At 50.0% G+C, this 24,613-nt stretch overlaps 2 protein-coding genes across 2 annotated transcripts in view; one reads left to right on the top strand and one right to left on the bottom strand.

The window, feature by feature from the left end:
• Positions 1–2,321: 2,321 nt before the first annotated feature.
• On the bottom strand, positions 2,322–23,209 carry LRRC75B (leucine rich repeat containing 75B). The gene is made up of 4 exons (XM_021549852.4): positions 22,717–23,209; positions 18,076–18,204; positions 15,039–15,151; positions 2,322–3,992 (listed from the first exon to the last, which is right to left on the bottom strand). Exons 1-4 carry the CDS (start codon positions 22,972–22,974, stop codon positions 3,470–3,472), a joined length of 1,023 nt encoding a protein of 340 aa, XP_021405527.1. The 5' UTR covers positions 22,975–23,209; the 3' UTR covers positions 2,322–3,469.
• GGT1 (gamma-glutamyltransferase 1) overlaps positions 5,108–24,613 on the top strand; it is a 57,028-nt gene continuing 37,522 nt past the window's right edge. The window contains exons 1-2 of the mRNA XM_085592635.1: positions 5,108–5,214; positions 20,722–20,786. The gene's annotated coding sequence lies outside the window, so the exon portion shown is untranslated. The remainder of the gene's footprint in view (positions 5,215–20,721; positions 20,787–24,613) is intronic.

Here is a 24,613-nt window from a genome sequence, read left to right as displayed (position 1 = left end):
GGCTCATTTCAGTTGTGTTCTAGTTGGTGAACTCAGCTTTTATGATAATTGCAGATTTGGGGCCTCTAGGTCTGCTCTTTGAGCATCTGTAGGGGGCCCAGGAGCACTTCCCAGCTTTGGAGCTGGAAGCACTGTGCTGCCCAGAGCCTCTCACCTATTCATGTGAATAGGAGCTGGCAGGGAGTAGCTGGATGTGCTGGGATCATTTCTGCTAGGTTACAGCCCATCCAAGTTCATCCAAGACGCAGTGGCAGGACTTAACAATTTGCATTTTCACGTATTTATTCACAACCAGTTCTCCATGGGGAGCTTTCTGTGGCAAAGCAACCAAGTGAATATAGAGGAATAAACATGCATGCCACGGCTGCTCAGCTGAACCAGTGTGTTTCCTGCTTTATCTCCAGAGCCTGGAGTTGCCAACTGGCAGGTGGCATCGCCAGAGATTGGCACAGAATTCCCCTGCAAGGGGCTGAATGTCTCATCCCTGTCCTGCTGCGTAGCAGAGCTCAGGCTGAAAGCACAGCTTTGAGCAGGGCTGGAAACAGGCTGGGGCTGAGCCAGGGGCTCTGCAGGGAAGAGCTGTGTCAGGGTGCACTACACACTGAGGGTCTCACCTCATTTTAGGGGGGTGCTGCTGTTATGGAAAAGCTGTGAAGATGCCTCGATGCAGAGCCCTAGGGGGACAGTGCTCAGAGCCAAAGACCAAATGTTCAGCAGCATTGCTCCCTCTTTGTAGATATGCACTGGCTCACCGGGCAGCTCCAAGCCTTCATTTAAATGCTTTGTGCCCGAGTTTTCTTCTTGGCACAGAGCAGAGTGCTGCTCTGCTTAGACTGTAAGAGTTTAAGCAGATCTTACTGACATTTGAAATACTTCTCATTTTTGCTGAAAGGTATTTTGGAAGGAAAAGAAAAAAATAATACCATCTCTTCCATAGCAGGGAAGGAAATGAAGGGCTGAGCCTGGAGAGTGGTGGTGAATGGAGTTGCAGCCAGCTGGGGCTGGTCACTGGTGGGCTTCCCCAGGGCTCAGTAGTGGGACCAGTTCTGTTTAATGTCTATTGATTATCTGGGTGATCAAGGACACCCTCAGCTGAATTCACAGATGACACTGAATTGTGTGGGAATGTTCATCTGCTGGAGGGTAGGAAGGTTCTGCAAAAGGGATTTGCAGGCTGGATTTGATGGTCCAAGGACAATCATTTGAGGTCCAGCAAGGCCAAGTGCCAAGTTCTGCACCTGGGTCACAACAATCCCAAACATTCCTCTAGGCTTGGGGAAGAGCTGATGGAAAGCTGCTGAGTGGAAAAGGCATCCTGGCTTGTATATGCCATAGTGTGGCCAGCAGGACTGGGTTGTCAAGCATTGAACAGGATACCCAGGGCAGTGTTTGAGTCACCAACCCCAGAATTATGTAAGAGAGGTGCAGCTGTGGCACTCAGGGACGTGGTTTAGTTGTGGGCTTGGCAGTGCTGGGTTAATGTTTGGACTCAAGGACCACAAAGGGCTTTTCCAACTGCAACAATTTTATGATTATTTAGATACTACACTGAGAAGGGAAGAATGAGTTGTGAGAAGAGAGCAGGTGGTGACCTTTGTGCAGGTTCACATGAAGGTTATGAGGTCCTGCACCTGTGACTGGAGTGCAGATAGGATTGCGTCCAGCATTTGCAGTGTCAGACTGTAATGCTCAGCACAGTGTCTAATCCCACCTTTCTTCCTCAGGGAACTGGTTTTATTTGGGGCTTTTGGTCGTTGATCAGAGACACCAATACCTTCCAGTGTCCTCACACTCTTGGTCCAAAGGGAATAGATCACTTGGAAAATATGTCAAATTTACTTCTTGCAATGTCTTGTAAAATTAGTAAAGATCATGAAAGGTGTATCTATTCCATCTGAATTTGGGTTGTTTTCATATAGGAGCGTTATTTATATGTGTCGCTCTGAGACTCACAATCAGCAGAGGAAGGCACAGTTACCATTGTTAATTCAGAAGGGTGAGGATTTTTATGTTTTTTTTTTAATGTGTCTCATTTCTTTAACTCTTAACTCTTTCAAAAATCCAGTCTGAATTCCTGTGGGGACAGATAATTGAGAGGACTTGACTTATCAGCTAAATCTCATCAGTTTACTTCTATCAGCCCCTTGCAACACAAAGAATGGCAGCCTACCACAAATGAACATCCATGTTTCTCCTTCCTTAAAGGAATGAACCACACTGCCCAATGTGAATGGTACCTGATCCTGTCCCTCAGGCACTGCATTAGGGCTCTGGTCCACATGCCAAGATCTCTGAACAATGCAGATACTCAGACTCTGAAGTGCTTCACGCTCATGTCCAAGAGAACTCTTTATTATGTTTACATAGAGCATGAGCAATGTGGAAAACACCAGAAATTCTGCATCAGTGGCTTGGTTTTTGGACAGCAGTGGAAATGGCGATGCAGCTGCTCACGTTGTGGCTGTATATCGAGGTGTGCAGTGTGCCATGAGGAGCCAAAGCTTTGCGCTTCTGACTGGGAAGCGCCCACCTCTGGCACGTTCACTGCTTGCTCCTCTTGTGCCACAGTTAGGTGCTGAGCTCTCAGCTTTTCCTCAATTTCACTTGGAACTTGCAGTTGTAGTACCTTGGAACTTGAAATTTTAGTACAAAAGTACAGCTTTTGAAACCAATCCTACTAATCCACAAGACTGTTCCCATTCCTTCTCCTCCCCTTCCTCCCAATCCCATCCCAACTCATCCCATCCCCCATGCTCCCACCAACACATGCCTCCTTCCCCTCCCTCTCACCCCGGTCACACAGCAAATGTCCTGATGCTGCAGTTCCAAGCCATGTGTCCGCCCCAGCCTATGTGATCCAATGGTCTCTGACCAGGTCCCTTTGTTCAGACGTTCATACAAAACACACAATAGGAAAAAAACAAAACAAAAGGAGCCAGACACAAGAGGGAGACACACTGCTGGGCTCCAGCTCTGGCCTCTGAGCCCTTCCACTAAGCTCCACAGCACTAGGCTCTTGGGGTACCTCCTTTCACACTCAAGGCTGCAGGTCCCAAGTTTTCCAAGGTGCATAGGAAAAGGAAGAAAGGAAGTAAACTACAAGCCTGTTTCTGTTTTAGGTTCCCCCCAACCCCTTTCCCTCAAGCCAATGGCTGCTGGAGGATATTCTTGACTCCGACAGGTTTTTTCCCGTCTTCCAGTGAGACCCTGCCTGGGGACCAGGTTCACTGTAAGTCACTGGTTCCTCTCTGGAACGTGGGCAATGGGTTTGGCAGCGAGGGGAGGGAGCGGAACACGTTGTGGGGGGACGACAGGCTTTTGTCTCACAGCAGGTGGGGGGGGAAGATGTCAAGGAAGGCGAGAGAAAAGAGCCAAGGGAAGCCGGTCAAGCTGGCCCTCTGCTTGGTGTTTGTACTCATAACTTCTCCTTGGGGTTGCTTCAGCGTGCCAGCGCCGGCCCGTTGTTCAGTCACCTCTCGCAGCCCTGCTGAGAAAAAGCACGTGGCGGGGTGCTTCCGGCTGCTTCATCCTCTGGCTGGCTGCCCTCGTGCCCGCCGGCGATCTCAGAGTCGCAGTCAAGCGCCTCATAGATGGTCGGCAGCGTGGTCTGCTGGCTGAGGCGCTTGCGCAGGCCCACCAGCAGCGGCTGCGGCATGGACGAGACGTCCACGTTGTTGCCGAGGTCGACCCAGGCCAGGCAAGGGAACTTGTTCATGTCCTTCATGGTGTCAGTCAGCTCCTTCATGGTCGCCCGCGTCAGCCGGTTGCCGTTGAGGGACAGGTGAGTGAGCTTGGGGAGCGCCCAGAGGAAGGGCAGCAGCAGGCGCACCATGTCATCGTTCAGCTCCGTGAAGCTCAGGTCCACCGAGGTCAGGCGGTCCCCGTTGTTCTGCAGGTAGTAGGCCATGCGGTGGACATCCCGCATGGTCAGGGGGATCCCTGACAAATCCATGGAGTCCTGGCTCACCTTCTTCTGCAGGCTGGTCTTCAGGCTGATGGTGGAGAATAGGGGAGATAACAAGAGAGATCATTAAGGTTTAAGCATCATTAAGGGAAGTGCTCCCATCCATCTCACCCAAGTGAGAGAGCATTTGGGACAGAGAGAACTCATTAACAACATGGGCTGGAATGTTAAGGAAAGGGTTAACAGAGCTCACTGGGGAAACAAGCATTTGCACCATACCTCAGGGCAGACTGTTCTGGGGCTTTGCCATGTATTTTCAGCACTTACACAAAAACTTTGCCAGAACTGGCTCAACACAGGTTGCTAAAGTCTCTCCCACTAGCAGATGTCAAAGGGTTTGTCTGTATGTGTCCATACAGGCGCTCATGCATAGAAAGCAAAAATAACCAAGGCAAGCACACTTTCCAAAAGCACTGGTTTACTTTGTGTGGGGGCTGTTTGTGAGCTGCCTCTCCAGGTAAATGCCGAGGTCTGTGCTACAGAGGACAGCCGTGTCAAATGTCTGAGAATTGGATGTTTCATCAGGAAAACAATAGATAGGCAAACTGCACTCCAGGAATGGATTTACTGTGTGTCCCTTTAAAAGCCTTCACAAGCAGCACTTAGTCAGTAAGCAGCACCACTGGCTGCCTATTTGGGTCTCTGTGGTCAGCAGATCATCTGGGATCTGCTGCAGCTATGAGGAGGTAGGGAGGGCATAAGGGTGCTAAGAGATGGCTTCAGCCATTTCTTTTATTGTCTGTCTGGCCAAGGGAGTGAGGAGGAGATAGGAAAGCTGTGTTGTGAGGCTGCTGGGTTTGCAAAGGGAACGGGGTGTGGAGCTTAATGATGGACTGTGGGTTTGTAATAGTGTTGTAAGTGGGAACTGTGGGGCTACAGGACCTGCTGGGAGTGCGTTGCAAAATTGAGTAGAAACATGCTGGTGTAACATAGGAGAACCTAATCCCTTTGTGTAAATTGTGTTAATCTTGCTGCTCTTTCGGACACGTTTTGCCTTAAGGACATGGGAGCCCTAGTAGGACCCCCCCCCAGTCATGTGCTCAGGGGGTCATGTAAGTGCCTTGTTGAGTTTGGGAGGATCAGGGTGGGTTAAGCATTAACCACCACTTTGAAGGTCCCCACTCTTCCTATCTGGCTCTCTGTAGTGTCCTGCACACCTGTGGCACAGCCAGTCCCTGAAAGCAATGGGTACATGGGGACATGCAATCTCCTCGGAGGAGGCTACAGCACCGCAGGAGCTCCCGTGCCAGGTGAGAATGTCCCCACAAGCCTCAGAATTGCCAGGCTCTGCTGGAGCTGTGCAGAGGATGTGGCACTGCCTCTCTAGCTTTGCTTTACATATGCAGTTCATGGCATCCTAGAAATTTCAGCCCTTAATAATCCCCTGTAAATATGTGTTGACACAAGTGAGTTAATGTGCACCAGTGCAGCCAACAGCCCTTTGTGGACATATTCAACACTGGCACAAACCTGCAGCTGCACTTCCTTGTAGAAGCGTGAGGCAGAAAGACCTCGTGGCCTGCCCTGTCAATTCTTAAGCCCACAAATTCCTGTCCTTGGTTTAGCAGTACTTTGCTCAGGCTACTTCCATGGGTCCTTGTATTTCCCATGGGAATTCACTGTGCAAGGCTGAAACCATATCTGCAAGCATGCATTTGTATTAATGAGCTCTCATGGCAGGGAGCTTGTAACAGCAAGAATTAACTTCTGTTCAGACCTGAAGTATTACAAGTAAAATGTATTACTTACTAAATATTTACACATCAGATGACCCACACTACACCTCAGTGGATCACAGGGGTAAGGGGAGCAGTGCTTGTCTGTCCTGTCAAACAGCAGGGACTGATGTACTGGGGAATTATAATTGGTCTGAGCACACAAGAGAGGTCTCCAAAGGGCCTTGAAGATGGTACTTGAAATCCCTCCACCATCTGGGCCCCAGAGATGGGACTGTGAAAAATTAATCCACCACACGGCTTGTAGCAGCAGTGCAGTTCCTTTACCTGCTGCAGCAGCAGGTGTGAACTGTGCATGCTGTGGTCTGGGTGGCACTGAGCAAGTCTCCCTTCTGCTAATCCAAGACATGCTTGAGATCAGCCCAGGCTTCTGGGAGCTATATTTCTTCAACTCTCTTGAAAAACAATGTGTGTGTTTTGGTATAGGTTGTCACCAATCACTGGCAGTAGTGTAGCACAATCTACCATAAAAGGGGGTTCAATTTATCAGGGACCAGTCTTGAAGCTGGAAACATCTCAGGTTTCCCCTATCACAAGGGTTATCCTTTTAGTCATGCTAGATATTTTATCTGGGTGTTTGATCTGGAGTACTTGTTCCAGGAGAGCAGAGCATCCAATGCACAGTGCAGGTGTGCATTTATATGTGTCAAGCGAAATAGGGAGAAATTAAATGGAGTGTGAACCTGAGTCCACAGGGTAACTGTCCCCTGCATCCACAAGGGGCTGGTACAAGAGATACAGCAGCCTTCTCTGGCCTAAAGGGGTTTAGAATAAGATTTTTTGGGAATGTGGGGAATACAGGATAAACAAGCATAGAAACAAGCCTGTAACTACTTCAGTGCCCTTTGTGTATGAACACAGCCTGTGGCTCCTGGAAATTCTCCCAGTGCTGTCAAGCCGTGGCAGATCCTGGCTGGGTGGGGGACACAGAAAGGAGACATGAGCACAGGGGCACGCTCCCCAACCCTAAGCCTTGTCTCTGTCTGTGCAAAGCCTCCTCAGATGTTCCTTTTTACAAAGCTCCAGGGCAGGAGCCTAGTTTGGAGTGGGGATGGGAACCAGGCTGGAGCGGGGACCACTGGAGGGCACGTCTGAGCCGGCGCCGCTCCGCTGCCGGCCCACAGCATCCAGGTGCTCTTTTCCTGTCTGCCTGCAGCAGCTTTCTTAAAAGGGACAAGTTTGAAGGGCTCTTGGGGTCCCCTTTGGAGCGACTTGGCTCTGAGTGCAGACAGTGATGACTGAAGGGAAATGTCTGAAAGACAAATGCAATGTGCTCGTCTGTCTCTGCCCGTTGAGCCTCCCCTCCCCTCCTGTGGCTGCTGTGTGGAGACTGCAGTAATAAGTCACAGATCGTGCTCTCACCACAACAGGTACCTTCTGCTGCTCTCCCAGCACCGAGCCAATACCCCAAGGAGGCTTTAATCAAGCAGACAAATTATCTTCCCATAATTGATTCTCCAGACTGGACTGCTCCTGGGTGAATGTACATAAACCCTCCTGTCCTGTGCCAGAGCCCGCCCTCCCTTCTTTGCTGGCTTGTTTTTCTTTCCTTTCCTGTGTTTTTTGCTGCTTCCTTTTGCCCTCATTGCTGTACCTGCCAGGGTGACTCTGGGCCTCCTGTCTCAGGACTGGGGGCTCCCTCCGGTGTTTAAGGTGTTCTCTTGCCTATAAAAATGCCATTTATAGGGATGTGTTTGTAGGAGCCTCATCCTGGTGGACACAGCCCTATGTTGCAGCCAGGCCCTCAGCTCTCTGGTAAGTGCTGAAGCATGAGATACAACACCCCAAGCATGCTGTGAACCCTGGCAGCCTCCTCCTCGCCTCCCTGGTGCTTCTGTGCTGCTCCAAGAGGCACAACTAAACCCCATCTCTAGGGCAAGGCATAGAATAGCTACCCACTCTCTCTATTGCTTTAGAGGAAAATGGGTCTGCAGTCAGAAATGGGTCAAGGAGAAGTAGGTAGATGCTTTACTCTGAATTATCTGACACTTGGCATTTTTTGGAGGTCTGTTAAGCTCTATTTCTTGGGAGGAGAGGGGCATGATATACAGGGCACCAATCTTTCAGTCACTTGTGCAGCAGCTGAGAAAACACTAGGTTTATTTCCAGGGAAATGGGTCATGTATTATCCCCTAATTTCTGCACTTGAAACAGGCTTTAAGATTGCTTCAGCTGCAGAAGGCTTTTTTTCTTTTGTGTGAGATACAACAGCTACTTAGCAACGTGGCTCTTGATGCCCGTGGGACTTGTGGACAGAGGCTGCAGAGCACTGGGGGCTGGATTAACCTCCTGCTTCTGCAACTGGTGCTCAGGGCACATTTGTAATTGTGAGGATTTGCATCTAACAAGGATCTGGACCCTGGATGCAGGGCAGCAGACTGTGTTTGTATTATCTGCAGCAAGCCGGGAGAGGAAACAACCCCCCACTCCCTCAAATGCTGGAGAAATGGTTTGCAAGTGGGAAATTCTTGGGAACTTTGAGCAAGAACAAGGGCAATCAACAGCCCAGCCCCTACTGCCTGCCTGTGGAGGCAGCATCCAGTGAGGAATGGTGCTGGCCAGAGTCCTGTTTATAAAGGATCAGCACCCTGCTTGCAACCCTTATCCACCCCTGCTGAGGGATGGGAGCTCTTTGAGGTACTTGTCCTTGCTTCTCATGTGAAAGGTTTTACTTTGCATTGTTCCTGACTTCCTTCTTGGGGTCTGGCCTTTCTCCCATGGACAAGGAGGCAGTCTTCCTCCCACCTTCACTGCCACTTATCCCTTCCCTGGGTGCCAACTCTGCTCTTTAGCAGGCATTACCAGCAGTCCCTAGGCTGCACTTTGAGCCTGGCTATGGGAGATCCACACTGGATCAGTCCAGACAGGGCAGGGGCCTGAGAGACATGTGGGTGTCTGGAAAAAAAAAAATCTTCTCAGTGAGAAATGTGGGCTGGGAAAGAGGTGAAACCATATTGTGCCTCCCCAGGCTTTATTTTGGCATAAAAATCTTCCTCTTTTCATTAACACCCAGTCAGTGTTCCAGCCTCTTGGGAAAAGCTAGCATAAGCAAATACAGAGCTGTCTTGAAATGGGACAATTAGGAGATCTGAAATTAATTGCTAGTTGTTTGTCTCCAGCTCCTGTCCCAAGAGAATTAACCCTTAGGCCATCTTCCAGGTCCTTCTCTGAGTCCATAAAGCTGCAGGCTCAGCATGTTTGTATTCTTTTATTAGCACTGAATCCCATCAACTTCTTGCTCATCAGCTAAATTCTTTGGTGGCTGCTTGGAAGGGGTTAATGGCTCCTGAGTGTTGCCCTGTTGGGACTTGTAGCAGTCACAGCGGTGTCTGGCCTCTTTTTAGCTTTGAGGGAGCTTGTTCAGCCCAAGAATGTTGAAGTTCCTGGAGTTTCAGCTCATTTCCTTGTCTCCATGCTATGGAGAAAGTCTGTGAGGAGATTTGCAGTAAGAGTCAGATAGAATTTTGGTAATGAGGGGTGCTCACTACTTCATGCCTATTGTTCTGGAGAATTACCAGCTTTCTACCACTCTGCCTTTTATTTTTACATTAAATTTGTCTCCAAATATAAAACTTTGCTGCTGCCAGAAATTCCCATTAGTGTGTATCCCCTCTGTCATTAACAGGCACTGCCAGTAGTGGCTAATTAGCCATGAGTCAGGTATCTCAGCTGCTCTTTCTTGCACAGAACCTCAGGCATGTCTGGATGGCTTCCCTGCTTTGAGCAGTGATTTAGGGGATGGATTCTGAGCTTTTTAATGGCCTACTTAGCATAATCTGCTTGCTTTGCTTCCCCAGTGGCACAGGGTGCTGCTGTGCAGGGTTGGCTTTAGCTGCCTCTAATGCAACATGAAAAGGGAAAGAGAAGCCTCAAAAGTACTGACCCAGACTAGCCCAGCCCCAGCTGATGCGAGGCTGAGCCTGTACCTGCTGTGAGGATGGAGGCAGTGCACAGATAGGCCACTTCCTTGAGAAGTGCCTTAGTCACATCTCCATCCTTGTGCCCAAGCTCTTTTGTCCAGATGTGGAGAGGAGGCAGAGGTATCCTTTCTCCTGTCTCACTCCCTCTGCAGCTGGGGTGGGACATGGAAATCAATCTGTAGCTGTTGATGCAGCTGAGAGCCTCTCTCTTCCTGCCTCTGCTGTCACTTTGTCCTTGAAAGTGTGTTCAAGACAGCTGTGAACCCTTGGCCTCCCTCCTGCTGCTACTTGATCTGTCCAAAGCCTCAGGTTGTTTCCCTTCATTATTTAGGCCTCTCCTAGCAAAGCAGGGAATGCCTCCTTGCTGTAAATATCATGTATTGACCCATGTCCTTGTCAGACCTTCAACTGGGTAAGAATCACAAAGGCACAAGTTCTCTGCTGATTGCTTTTAACTACCACCTTCCACCCAGCCTCTGTTATTTCACTCACTGTCTCTCCACCAAAGTGTCCTGCTTCTCTTGCCTGCCAGTCTTGGCCTTTTCACTCCTGACTGTGGCAGGGCAGTGTCGAGCTGCTGGGTGACCCTTTCTGCCACCTCCAACAGCCATTCCAAATGTATGGGCTCTTGATGCTGCTGGGAACTCTCCTCAGGGGGATGTTTGGGATGCTTTGCACTGTAAGATGAGGCCACAATTCCTGCCTCCATCCACAACTCATCCAGCACCTCATGTCTGTCCATCTGCCATCTCTGTGAGCAGCAGCTTCTTGGAAACAGTGTGTGGGGCAGTTCCTGTACTCCCATATGATGTTTGCCATGTGGCTTTAGTTAACTGACTTGGCTTCCTCTCACTAGAGCAGGAATGATGGTGCCTGTTTACCCTGTTGCATAAGGGTGACACGAAGCTGTAGTTAATATTCTCCTCATGCCATGTGAAGGCTGGGATCTCATCTGCTAGAACCGTCAGCCTCAGTGCTGAGTGATGTTTTCAAGGAAAGAAAAAAAAGATGTGAAGCCCTTTAGAGCTCTTTCCTTGAAGTCCTCTAGACACAAGTGCTTTCACTGCATTTTAAAAGTGCACCTAATGCTGCAATGTCTGGCCAATGAACATTATAATACAATAACAGAAAGGGAGCAATAAACCCAGAAGGGATATTCTGCTCTCCACCCACTTTGGATTAGCCATGATGAAATTCACTCAGATGAGCAAAGTAAAGCTGTGGTGAGATTTGTGAAAAGGAAAGGCTATATACTTGTGGTGTGGGAGTTAACTCCATACACACAACTGCCTTTGCTCTTCCAGAACAGGCCACTGTGTGAAAAATCTGGGGGGTTTTTGTCACAATTATAGAGCTGTGTCTACTGCCTGCCTGCTTTGTGGATTCAGGTTTGATCCTTTGCACTCAGGAAAGGAAGTAGTTACACTCAAGTAGCCAGCTCTGGGGATGAAGCAAGTGGAAGATACATTAAGGTTCCCTGACAGGGCCTTGCCAAGACACTTCAGTTGTAATCCAGAGCTTCCTAATCACAGTACCAGACTGTGATCCAGCTCTCCAGAAAAAGGCAGTCTTCACCTGATACCCTTCTCCTCTCTGCTCTGAACTGCAGCCCAGTGTGTCTGGCCTCAAAAAATAATACACCCTCTGCATCCCTCCCTGTTCTGGCAGCAGATGGTGACAGTTTTCCTGAATTCAGCATGGCAAGGGGTCCCAAGAATTCTGAAAACAAGAATTAATAACATCTAAAGGTTCCGCATCTGTCAAAATGCCACAGAAGTGACACTGATAGCCTGAAAGGTCTATGTCTGTATAAAGGAGCATTTCTTAATCCGTTACTCTTTACACACTAAACTTCAATTTAATGAGAAAGTGAAGCTGGAGTTATACAACACTCCAGGATGTATTCTGCTCATTAAGTGGGAGTGATCTATACAACTGTAAAATGGTGCTAAAACTAAATTTCCTCTAGGATATAAAGGACTGAAAATTGTGTAGTAGTTATGCTAGTCCCTGCTGCAAAAAAATGCTGCAGAAATCTTATCCTCCAGCTTTTGAGCTTTCAATTTTAAAACCCCCAGAGTAAATCTGCAAGAGCTTATCTTCCTAGTTTGGTTAGGCAGCCAACCCAAGTAGGGCAGAGCCAGTGGGGTGCAGGCTGTTGGCTGCAAACCTGAAACAGGATTTTGCAGGAAAGGAGCTCCTTCTTTTCAGTGTGGCAAACTTGCCTGAGTATCACCAGGGCAGCTGAAATAGCCTCTTTGGGTGACTGCACAGCTGGGGACTGCAACCCTTCCTTGTACAAGGCATACAGCCACTCCAAAGAACCCACAAGCACAGATGCAGAGGGCAAGTTGCCTCCCAGCTTCACCTTCAGCACTTTAGTCACCACAGAAACCAGACAGAGCCTGGGCTGGATGTCTCCTGCTCCCTCCAGCTGCTGTTGCATTGAGTCCATGGACCCACAATGAGCTTTCTCCTTCCACATTTCTGTATGGACTGCCTGTGGATTGAAACAGCAGTGCTTGAAGAAATGTCTCTTATCTTTTTTGCTTCACCAGCTCATGGGTGGCTCAGGTGTTTACCTGCTGGATGTGGGTCCCACTGAGAGTAGCTGGGGATGTAAATGCTGTTAGTTTGTTTGTGACCCACTGGTTTGGCAGTGGGGACAAACACCTGGTGCGTTGTCCAACTCCAGTATTGCAGTAACACATCTCCATCACAGCCCAAATGTAATTAAAACCTGGCAGATGCTCCAAGCTCTCTGTGTGGCTGGGTTTGCTAATTATCTCCTGGACCCATCTAACATGCTGCAGAAAGTAGAAATTGCATTTCAGAGAACAAGGGAGTCCAGCATCAGCTCTCTGAAAGCCAGATGCCAGAGCCCAGGAGGCTGCAAAAGCAGAGGAGAATTTGGTTTCTGAATGTGGTCTCCATGCACAGATTCCTCCCTGCTGTCCTTAACCCCCACTAGATTTTAGAAATTGCTTCAAAGTATTGCTGCTACACCCATGCTCTGTGCAGGATCTAAAGAGCAGGAAGGGTGCAAGCCAAGGGCACAGGGTTTGAGACAGACACTATAGTAAAATACTCCCACTAGCAGACAGAGGGAAGTGCAGAATTTGGATCATGTAAAAGCAGCCTGCCTAAACAAACTTATGCCTTGGTATCTCCAAATGAAGCAGCTATTTCTTGCCTTCCTGCTACTGGCAACACCCATTTTCTTGCAGCGGCCTCAGATGCCAACTCTGCAGGCGTCTTTTGCTGCAGTCTGCAAACCATTTCATCTCCACACTTAAAAGAGAAAGCTCTACTGTTAAATATTTCATCAAAATTAATTTGTGCCTTATGTAACACATTGTAACTGGGTGTGGTAGCCAGGCAGTGCAGCTCACTTTAGACCTGTATTTCCCCCCGTTACACATTGCCTTGTTGTCCTCTCCCTACTTGTGCTCACAGATGTTCTGTACCTGGCCAATCCCTGGGGCCTGACCCTCTGTGTGGGGTGCTCACTGGCCCCAGAGCTCTTCCTCTGGCCACAAACCTCCTCTCTGTTCTTACTAAGTGATGGGTTTTCAGCAGTTGCAGTCCCCTGCTGTCCCCAAGGCTGTGCGGTCACAGGGAGCACTTCCAGTTTGACTCTTCATCCTGAAGTCCAGCTGGAGGTTTGCTTGCAAGCAGGAACTTGGAGTCCTGAACTTCTCTTTAAACTTATCTTGGGAGAGGACAGGGATGAGGTCAGAACTGCCATCTATATCCTGCATCTCCAGTATTCTGCAGGATCCTACAGGGAAAATGTCATTGAGTGGGACTGGAAAAGGACTCACTCAGCTCTGGAAGCTCAGTCTTGTTCTGTGCTGTGGTTGCCACCTGCGAAGCAGCACAAAGAGTCCTGCCCTGTGGGGTGAGAGCACTGGGAGTGCTCAGCTTCTGGCAAAGTGGGGCTACAGGTGCAACAGACAGATGGCTTGGAAATCATGGCATTAGGGATTTTATTCCTTAAGATGCACTGGGAACCTGCCTCTGAGTCAGAATAAAAGGTATGATGGAAATGACAATTCTCACGGGGGATTTTAAGTTGCTGGCACGCACATCAAAGACCAAAAGCATCAGAAAAGCCCAAGGCCATTCTCAGAGTGCTGCTGATTTTGCATTTCTTTTTATCCAATCCTACATTTATTACTGTGAATCTAATGGGGATGACATGAGCTCTTTTCTTAGTCACTTCTCTGTCTTTTCTTCAGCAGTGGTGATCTGTGTCACAGGAACAGGGTGTGCTCCAAGAAAATGGGAAGAGGAGGGTTGGATTTAAAAGACATGGGGATTGCTCTTTAGCTGGGCAAGTGGCAAGGAAGGAACAATGTAGGTGTCAGAATACACTTCCAGTAGTAAAAAGCAGCTGCCATCCAGTAGCTGTTAGTGACCAACATGCTCTGAGTTGGGTTCTCTGTGCTTCTGCACCATCCCAGGGCCCTCTCCAGGTGCTGGCAGAGAAGTGGGAGGTAACAAGGATGGTCACCTCTCTGCCAGCCACCCCAGAGTGGTTCCTGCTGAATGGAGTGATCAGCTGCCAGTAGTGCCTTGTAATGGGACACTTCTCCCACTGTCAGGGAAGCTTTGAACTGGGACAGGGTGTGATGCAGAGCTGGGAACAGCTCTGTTTGGCACATGGGTGTTTTTGCAGGCTGGCAGCCCTGGCCATGCTCCTGGGGCCAAACACCCTGCAGGCCCTGCAGGAGGGCTCTGTGTGCTGTGCACTCGGGGGGATTGATTTCAGTGCACTTCAGAGGGGGTGAGGAACTGTAACACCACACAGAAAGGAGCAAATGGCAAGACACATCAAAGAGAAGGCTGCTGGGGTTTCAGAAGAGGCTGCACTGCAGCTGCTGTGCACTGTTTTCAGTCCTGCCTCTCTCTGAGGAGGGTAGTGGTGGCATGTGGTATTCACATGCACTCTGAACAGAGAGACTTAGCTTTCTCAGGATTTCTCCTGAGAGAAGCTGTGAGAGAAACAGAGACAAGAGAATGAAAACAATTCTTATCTCATTCGCTGCTTCTGTGTTTGTACCCATGTACATAGTATGGAGATTGTTTACCCAAGGTGATTACTTTATTAGATTTTGGTGGTGTTTTAGATTCATTGACCAATTAGATCTATGTTTAGACTCAGGAGAGAGTCACGAGTTAGTTAAGTTAGTGATAGTTCTTGTTAGTGTAATATAGTGTAATATAGTTATAGTATAATATAGCTTAATAAAGTAATTAATATTCTAAAATCATTAGAGTCCTACACATCATTCTTCCCAAGTGTCAAGGATCACTTTTACTATAGTGGCAGGCTGGGATGGTGCTTGGCTGCAGCACCTTTGCCCAGGCAGATCCTGCTCTGTGCCCATCCCAGGGTCCCTGCCAGGTTCTTACCACACTTGGGACTTCCTGCGGGGCATCCCGTGCCGGTGCCACTTCGAGTGCGGGGTCAGGTGGTAAATCAGCTGCCTGCAGATCCTGTCTGAGGATTTCCAGGGGTCATATTCCTGAAAGCAAAGGGACAGCTTAGATTGCCTGTGCCATAGTAGAACATGAAAAAAGGAGCAGGGCAGAGGAAGATGGGAAAGAAATAAAGATGGCAGTGGAGCAGGGTCATGTATGTAAGGGAGCAGATGAAGAAACAATGAGAGAGGAATGGTGAGAAGGCCTGAGATGCCTCTGCCACAGGCCAGCTCCTCCTGGGGTGGAGGAGGAGCAGGAGGAGTTCTGCACTGCCAGGAAGAACCCCAGCCCAGCCAGCACGTTCCTGCCTAGAGCAGGGCTAAAATTTCACATCCTAGCCAGGAACAAGTGAAACTCAGAAGAGGGGATCATTTTCTAGGGCTGTGGCAGGGGTGACTGACAATGCTCTGTTGCTGCCAACTCCTTGTGTTACAGGACAGTACTAAATTTCTATTAATTACCTTGTTGCTGTGCTTCCCCAGACTCTGTCTCTGGACTATCTGGTACCCTGGTGTGGAAAGGTCAGTACCTGGCACCCTTGCCCCATCCCCAAGGTGCCTCTTGCTCCTCCTGCAGTAGCACACTGATTCCACGACCTCCTGTGCTCTAGCTGGGAGATGTCAGGACAGGGAACTTCGGCTACTTCTCCACAGTCCATCTCACTTCCTTGCAGTCCACTCTGCTACTGGAGGTTTGAATTTGGGAGCTTCCAATGCCAGCAGTTCCCTCCTGCCCCTGCACTAACTCATCAGGAAAAGAAGGCACCCACATGGTTGCTGCCTGCCTGGGTTATTTTTGCACATGTTCTTTAGTGCCATGACTTGGAACAGAACCTCTTCCTCTGCGGAAGCAGAATGGCAAGTGGCAGCTGCTGAAGGCTGGGACTTCTGCCTTCTTTACTGCATTTTCCAATTACTGACATTCACCTGCATTCCCACCCCTCAGCCCTCCAGCCATGGTACCACATGTGCATTGAGGGATTTGATAGGTGAACACCCAGCAAAGCTGTCAGGGAATGCACTGATTTATTCCTTCCTGTGAGCAGTAAAAGCACTGCACTGGAGGCCAACAGCTGCTCTGTGACTCTGCTCAGCAGTCCCTGAACCAGCTGAGCTCCCCAGGGATGTACTGCCAGCATGTGGCAGTTCTCCTGTGCCAAGGGGAGAGGGATCCCAGCCTTCTGCTCAGCTGAGCATCCCCTGATCCCCACCCCAGCTTTCCTAGGAATCAAGGGACTGGCCCATGCCTTTGGCTTAGGTGCCTTGTTCCAGACTCCTGTTGTGCTGGCAGGGCTGCAGCTGGCACTCTGCTGTCACCTACAACAGCAAACCTCTCCAAGTGGGTGCACGTGCACACCAGGCTCCAGTACAGCAGCTGGCACAAAGCCCTGTGTGTGACTGTTAGCTCACAGCTGAGAGTTACCCTCCTGTTCTTTCCTGTGTCCTCACTGATTTAATTTCCACTGACAGACTGGGAATTGCACCCAGCCTGCTTGCCTGTAATGCAGTTACACCCACCAGATGCTCAGCCAGGGTCAGAGAGGGGACGTGGCCTGGCATTGTTCTGGGAAGGTGCTGCTGCTGTAGGTACTGAATTTCTACAGGCACTTAATTAAACCTCTGTTGGCTTTGAAGGGCAACTCAGGTACTCAACATTTTCCTTAGGAATGGGGAAAACAATTTCTTATGAATGGTATGTGTGTCAGTGCATCCATAAGGCGTGAAACTAGAGTGGGGGGATAAGCAGATGTATAAAAATGGTAATGTGTTATCTGCCAAACACATGGGTACTGATCAGAGCAAGATCCCCTCCTGCTGCCTGCCCTGAGGGGCACTGCACAGCACGGGCTTGGAGATGGCCTGGTAGAACAGCTGGGGATGAGGTCAAGTCAAGTGTGGTTAAAGAGATACCACTGCTACAACCCAGCCCTTCCTTCAAATGCTTGCATGAATTACACAGACATTACCCTTGGAAAGGTTTTTTTTCCAGGCTGCGCTGCAGCCTAATAATGATGATTAAACTTTGGCTAAATGTGGTTTGTCTATTGAGACATGACTGGTTAATTGTTATCAGTGAGCCTCAGGAGATGGCAGAACAAGGTTAGAAATGCCACTAATCTGCACCAGGCATTTGGTGTATTCCCTGGGGCACTGCTGCTTGCTCTGAGCTGTGTGTACTTAATATCTCCCTTTGAATAAAGAAATTCACTCTACTCCTCTCCTTATAAAGCAAACATGACACTTGCTAAGCCTAAAGAGCAAATGGGTATATTGCAAATTCAGGTGTCTGTGGTGGCAAAAGGTAACAGAAGTAGATGCTGGTTGCTGCAGTGGGACTGGGACATCTGTGATGTTTGTCTGTTCTCAGCCCTGCCTTTCTGTCTCTGCTCTCCTCATCCTCTGGAGGAAAGTGCTGGAGCATGCAGGGATACTGTGCACATAACACATTTACTTCCTGAATCCCCAGTGGCAATATATTCCTGCAGCACCATTCTCTACAGGGAACTCTGAGAGTTTATGGGGGAAAATAATGCTGGGTTGAGGCAGTTACATATGGCAAAGGGCTCAGGAAGAGAGAGATGGTTTTTCTGCAGAGATCTCTGCTCTCCTCTGCAGCTCCATGAGCCCCCCATGAGCTCTAGTTGCTTTGAACCCCTGTGATATCACTGATTGTGGCTCTCTGCCATGTCACTAAGTTTGCTATGGGCAATAAGTAGTTACAAAAACTAATTACAGAAAGTAATTTCCTAATATCTGTGCACATAGCCATCTCCTCCTTCAGCTGTATTCATGTTCTGAGGTAGTTTAAACTGATTTCTACAGAAATATGCCCCACAATCCATATGCTGCCACTTCCAGGGCCACTCTGCCTGGCTCTGAAGGACTGACTGCAGCATCAGCTGCCCTAATAGGGCTCTCTGCATCAGCGCTGTGCCACAAAGCATTCACTGAGCTGAGGGAGAATTCACCTTTTTGGGACATTGTAGGTCTCTAGCAAGGCTCATCAGCAGGTCATGGGAGATGGGATCCACCAAGTTGAGGAAAGTTGCATTTTTGTAGAGCACTTCATTGAGAAATGTTCCTTCCAGTCCTAGGTCCTACAACAAAAACAGACAGTCAGGCACACAGGCTTCCTCAGAGCTATATTCAAGCGATATTCTGAAACCAGAAAGTAAATCTGATGTGGTGCCACCTGGATGCCCAGTACAGAAAATTATCCAGCAGAGGTGAAGCAGCCATGTCTGACCCAGCATTAGTGTGCTGGGGGGTGCAGGCAGCCAGAGAGCTGAATAGATGCAGTGCTAATTTGAGCTAGTCCACCTTATATCCACCTACCACAGGAAGGTGAGAATTTTATCATTTCCAGGCTGGCTGGAGCCTGGAGAGAATTAACTTCAGAGACACACAGTTTTGTCAGCCTCTATGTGTGAATCTGCTGAAGAAGCCAAGCAGGAAGGCTGGCTCTAAAGCTGCTTCTCCAATCTCAGCTTTTCTGGAAGGATCAGGCCTTTCTCAGGTATTTAGATGCTGCCATACACCCTGGTGCTGGCTGGCTGAGCAGAAGTCCTGCCCACCTGTATGAGTTTAGCTGTGCTGTGAATTTCTCAGTAAGAACTAAGCACTGGCAGGATGGGTGCAATGGGAAATTTAGAGGTGGCTTTACACCACAGTCAGAGGAACTCCTCTTCCATCTTCCACAGTGTGAGTTAGGGCAACATCTGTGGTCCATGCATCTGTGTGGACCAGGGGATGGGGCAGCTTTGGAGGAAACCTCAGCATCTCTGGGAACAAAAAGCCTTCCCATGGCCAGATGGATAATACTGCAAAGAACTAAGCTGTTTCTTGCTGAGAGGAAAGCAAAGAGCTAATATATTGACACAGTTATTACAGTCAGAAGGTACCACAGAGCTGTGAAAAACAAACAAAATTTTAAAAAAATGTGAGAAAGAGAGATCACATATTCACATGAAAGTGCCTCATGGGCAAAAAAAAAAATACCCTAGGAGTAGAAATGTAGAACAGAAAAACTCCCTAGCAGGGATAGTGCTGGGTTTGATTCAGTTGATAAGGAGGGCTCAGCTAAGGGAGGAAACAAGTCTTTTCCCCATTCTCTATGTAGCTGACAGGAGAAATGAATAAGCAAATGGGTGCCCCATATGTTCACACTGCTCTACTGAGTGTGTGTTTCAGGCATCACCCAGTGACTGAGAGCTAAAAAAAAAAATGGAGTGAGAGGGGAAAAAAAGTTGGATGTATGCACATACATCACCAACAGGGACAGAGCCATAGCTGGTAGAGGTTTGGGATCTTAACTCCAAGCATCAATCAAAGCCAGTGCTGCATCCTGCTCTGGATATGCTGGATTGAGCAGAAAGCACAATCCCAAAGAGACCCTGGCTAGAGACACAGGGAGGGAGAATAAATGAAATACTTTACAGCCCATCACTCAGTGCACACAAATGACACCCGTAAGCAGGCAAGGAACCCAAGCAGTGGATCAGTCCTGAAGGACAGACAGCCACAGCTGGATATGGGCCAGGAGCCTACCAAGGCATCATGCCAGTGTGTCCCTTAGCCATAAGGCTTCAGGGAAATGGAGCCTCCCACACCAAGTGTAATGTGCACAGATGCAGAAAGCTGCCGTGAGGATGACATGGCTGGGCATGCAGCAGTGGATGTCAGAGCAGTAATTAAACTCCCCCAGTTGGAACTATACCATTAAGATGAATCTGCATTCCCATTATAAATCCTGCCTGCGAGGGTTTTGTAAGTAATATAGCTGTAAATATTCACTTCACATTGATATTCCATAAATTCTTAGCCCAGAGGCATTTTTCAGCTCATCTTGCTTATTTCCCTCTTTCCCTCCCTCTCTCTGTCATTTCTTGGAAAATTTTGTACCACCTAAAAGGTGGCTGCAGACAGAAGAATATTATAACTCTTGCCAGTTCAGTTGGCTTAGTGCTGTTGTCTTAAAAATGACACTTTGCCATCTTCTCAGCACAGGGACAACAGATTATACCAGACTTTTTGCTGGTGTAAGTCTAATGTCTCCCTGGGCTTCAGCTGAGTGATGCCCACCTAGATCAGCAGGAAAGCTGATCTGGCTTCTGCTGGTGGGCATTTCTGGGGTAGATGCTGTGCAGTGGAGCTGTCCAAGTGCTCATGTACAAAGCACACATGCACCTGCAGTTTGCAGCTGTTCTCCATGCAGTCTTCTGAAATGCTGGGATCTCACATCTCTGTTAGTGGATCTTCTTCTGCCTGCCTTGCTTGCTTTACATTGTCACACCCTCTGAACATCCTAGGAACAGTCTGCAGCCTTTTGAAATAGCAGACCACAGGTGAAATACCCCTGGCAGGTACATCAGCAGGGTACACCTGCAGGGCTGGGCATGGGAGGTGTGTGCTGGGAGCACAGGAGGCACACATGGGATCCCATGTCCTCCAGTCTGGCTGAGCTGTCTGCTCACCTGAGCAGGCTGCAATTGTAGTCCCACCATTTCTCTGCCTTCCCTGGGGTGTTTGCACCCTGGCCCAAGGCACAGTGATGAGCTGTGGTGTTAATATCCTCCCTGTCCACTAGAGTGAACAAGGTATTTCTCTTTTTACAGGTAACAAACAGACCCTCACCTGGGACACATTAACCCGTGACTCCCGAGAGCGTGACACTGCCAAGGTAAGGAGGGACACGCTGGGGACCAAGCTGAGGGGTGAACATCTGTGGAAAATCTGTGAGTTAGGAAAAAAGGCTGATCTGAAGCTGACACTGGACACGTGAGAAGGGCTGGTGGTGATTACATGACCCCAGACTGGGTTTCAGCTGGAGGTGTGGTACATGTTAGTGGTATAAACCCTCTGTCTCTGAAACCTCTGAGTGCTCAATGAACCAGAGGCTTTGGGGTGTTGCTGGATGGGTCCCATCTTGCTTGGCAGAAGAGGGTGTGATTACAGGATGCATGTCCCAGTGCTCTCTCGTGAGCAGATGGGCAGACACTCACTGTTTCAACATGGCCAGGCAGAGATGGGGACCAGGAATACCATGGGGAACTGGAAAGGCAGCATGCAAAACGTGAACGTTCAGGACATGGTAATTCTCAAGCGCAGATGTGGAGAAGCCAAGTGTTTAACTGATCCTGAAAGGAGCTTAGAAATGACCCTCCATTCCATATAGCCCTGTGACTTAGCACTCCAACCCTGTCTGTTCACAGATGGACCTTCTGGAGACCTCCAGGGTCTGTGGAGGCTTTCAGTACTTCAGGCTCCAGGAGAGGTGCTGAGCACTACAGAAAATGACATTCTGTAGTTCTGGCCTCTGGCACACCCTTGTAAAGTCTGTTCATGTTACATTGTCACATCCATGAAGTGAGTGGTTGCCTCTCCTTCTTCACAAGCTTCTTGCAATAGTGCCCCTCCAAAGCTGCCTTTGAAATCTTACTCAACCCTTGTCTGCCATAGTGGTGCACACATAGAGGTTCTCTGCTGTGAGTTTATCTGTCTACATGGGTGGCAAGAAGAGTGAGGTGCAGGTAACAATCTCCAAGTGAATACTAAAGTAGTGGACAGGAAAAGCAGAGAGGTAATTTTTGGTCCTGCGAATTCTTACCTGTGAGTGTGTAACTTCCTGCTAGCCCAGGGCAGTGAGCACCACTGTCTGATGTGTTGTAAAACCCTGGAACTGCAGAGCAGACAGGGCTGTCCATGCAGCTCCCTGCAGCTGGTGGTGTGGGTGAACGAGCATCCAGTGAGCCAGTCCCTGCTTCATGAATTGCACTCACACCCAAAGGCCACTTGCTACCAAGGCAAGAATTAATGTATGTCCCCAAGATGAAGTTAGATGATCGTTATCTAATGAAGCAACATGATAAGCTGATAACAAACTGATGGTGTTTGATGTCAACATCAGAGGTGGGCTTTGCCCCCTGTGCTACCAGAGCTGCCTGCAGTTTGGGGCAGCTGAGTTTGGCTGGAAAGTGATGGTAGCAGTGAGCACAGGAGGAGATGGCTCTGTTCCAGCAGCAGGGCTCTGTCCTCAGCATCAGTTTGGCACCACAGTGTCTGCACACTGGCTTTTCTGTTCCTGAATGGCGGCAGACTGAAACATGCTCTCACTGATACACTGACCCCTTTACCTCTCTTCTCAGACTCGATCGTCCCAGAGGTGCCCTCCAAAACCATTTTGGGTTTCCCAGACCAGTCTGGCTGAGTGGCCATAATGGGATGTGGTGGCAGTGGGGCGGCAGTGGCTTTTTTCTGGAGAGACATCAATCCTGAGCACACCCGCGGGCTGGCATGGGGGGGTGCGGATGAGCACAGCCCAGGCTCGGACCCCCCTTCCCCAGCGTGCAGCACAGTCCCGCTCGCAGCTCCCTCCCAGCCCCTCCAGTCGCGCCTCTCGCCCAGGCTGCGGGTCGGGGAGGTGGCTGGTGCCGCCCGGCGCGGTGGGAAAGGACCGGGCAGGAGCGGCGCCAGGCAGCACAAAGAGCCCCGGCAAGGAGCGCCGCGCACCCCAGCGCCGGGCGGGGAGCCCCGGCCCCGCGGCTCCCGAGCCAGAGCGGCCCCGGCCCCGCACGGCCCCTTTGTCCCCGCCCCGCCCCGGCCGCAGGTACCTTCCTGAGCAGGCGGAGGATGTGCACGGCGTGCTCCCGCTTGTGCTCCCGGATGGTGGCCTGGATCTCCCGCAGCCAGCCCACCCGCCGCACGTAGGGAGCGGGCGAGGCTTTCCGCAGCACCCCGGGCAGCTTCTGCGGGTGCAGGAGCAGCGAGGAGAGGTGGAAGTCGCCCCGGCCGCTCTCCAGCCTGCCGGGGCAGGGCTCCTCGCCGCTCTCCTCCTCCAGGCTGCTCTGCCGGCTCAGCCGGGAGCCCATGGCCGCGCTCCGGACCGGCCGGGCTCCGGGCTCCGGGCCGGGGAAGGCGGAGGGAAGGCGGAGGGAAGGCAGGGGAAGGCAGGGGAAGGCTGGGGAAAGCAGGGGAAGGCAGGGGAAGGCAGGGAAGGCAGGGGAAGGCAGGGAAGGCAGGGGAAGGCAGGGGAAGGCGGGGGGTCCGCCCCGCCCGGCCGGCCCCGCCCCGGCTCCCCGCGCTCCCGACGCTGCCGCGGGAGCAGCGCCCCGGGGCTCCGTGCTCGGCACCCGCCTCCCCGGCGGCCGGGCAGCCCCGCTGCCTCTGCGCCCCAGGCGCCTCCTCCTCCCGGGCTTCTTCTGCCGGGAGATGCTCGGTGGGGAAGACAAAGAGAGACGCGGATGCTGCCGAGACTGCTCCTTCCACCCAGGCATTTTGGGGAGCTATTTTATTCCTGGACAAACTCTTTGAACATCGCAAAAGGTTGTCTAGATTAATAGTAGTTCAAAACACACCATCTGCGGGGACTGCTTCTGTGGGCTGTGTTTTGTCTGCTGTTGGACCCAGAGGAGGTGTTTTACTAATTTAGAAAGTGGCAGGAATTTTGCCCACCACCCGTCATCTGTAACTGATAGTACGATGCTGGCACTGTTCCTCACCTGCTGTGGGTAGAACTGTTTTCTTTGTATGCCTTCTTCCCTCCTCCAGCAGTGCACTGCAAGTTTAGCACATGCTTTTCCTCAGACAAAATCACTGCCATCCAACAGGATGGGAAAAAGCAAAGCCTGGATCCCATCTCCAGCCACCAAGATCTTGCAGGCACCTCAGTCATGCTCCCAGCATAACCAGTGGCTCAGCCTGACCTACTTTTTGGAATTGGAGCCATAAGCTGACTTCTGTTCAGGACTATCACCACAGTGAGCCCAGGTGCCCATGGCAGACTGTGAGTCCTGCAGGCAGAGCAGGTGTCTGGTCGCTGTAATGTGAGGGCACACAGCTGTAGGAACAACCTGGGGTTCCCAATGCCTTGTGCATCCATGGACAAGCATCATCCAATGCATCTGTGGAAGATTGTTGTGGCTATTGGGCTCTCAGTTTGGGGGAATGGGAATGGCCATGGCTTTTTGTGGTACGGAGTCTGCAAGGATCCTTTTCCTTCTCAACCTTCCTCTGAGCCATGAATGGGGATGGGGATGTGGATGCTTTGCAGCCTCTTTCAGATACCCTACTGGTGACCTCTGTCTGGCTTGAAGAGACAGAGACAAAAAGGGCTGGACTCTAAAGCAACCTGGCTAATACATTAATTTTGTCAATGTTTGTGCAGCTCTCTAACCACGGTAGGCCAGATTCTGAAGGTCCTTCTGAGAATTTCACTCAATGCTTGACCAGACAAAAGTCCTGACTGTCCATCTGCCCATTTGTCCCCTCCCTGTTCTGTGCACCTGCATAAGGGAAATGAGCATCAACAGATCTTGAGATATGGCTGAGACTGACTCAAGCTAATCCCATTTGGAGGGAGTAGATGCTGAGTAAGGACTTCTGGATCTGGTCAGAGAGCTTTGAGAGAGGCTGGGTCAAGAAAAAATCACTCATATGGAGTGCAGTGTTCCAGCTGCAGAATTGTCACTGAGAGCAAAGGGAAGGACAGGAAGTGATGGAGCAATGGGT

This window comes from Lonchura striata, chromosome 15, assembly GCF_050655825.1.
Source record: "Lonchura striata isolate lonStrDom1 chromosome 15, ASM5065582v1, whole genome shotgun sequence".
NCBI classification, from domain to species: domain Eukaryota; kingdom Metazoa; phylum Chordata; class Aves; order Passeriformes; family Estrildidae; genus Lonchura; species Lonchura striata.
This window is presented reverse-complemented; position numbering and strand designations above follow the sequence as displayed.

Coding starts and splice junctions, on each gene's coding strand:
- LRRC75B (XM_021549852.4), bottom strand. CDS start 22,974: ATGGGCTCCCGGCTGAGCCGGCAGAGCAGCCTGGAGGAGGAGAGCGGC. Junction 15,152..18,075: donor ACCTACAATGTCCCAAAAAG/GTGAATTCTCCC, acceptor CTTTGCTTTCAG/GAATATGACCCCTGGAAATC. Junction 3,993..15,038: donor CGCAGGAAGTCCCAAGTGTG/GTAAGAACCTGG, acceptor CTCCACCATCAG/CCTGAAGACCAGCCTGCAGA.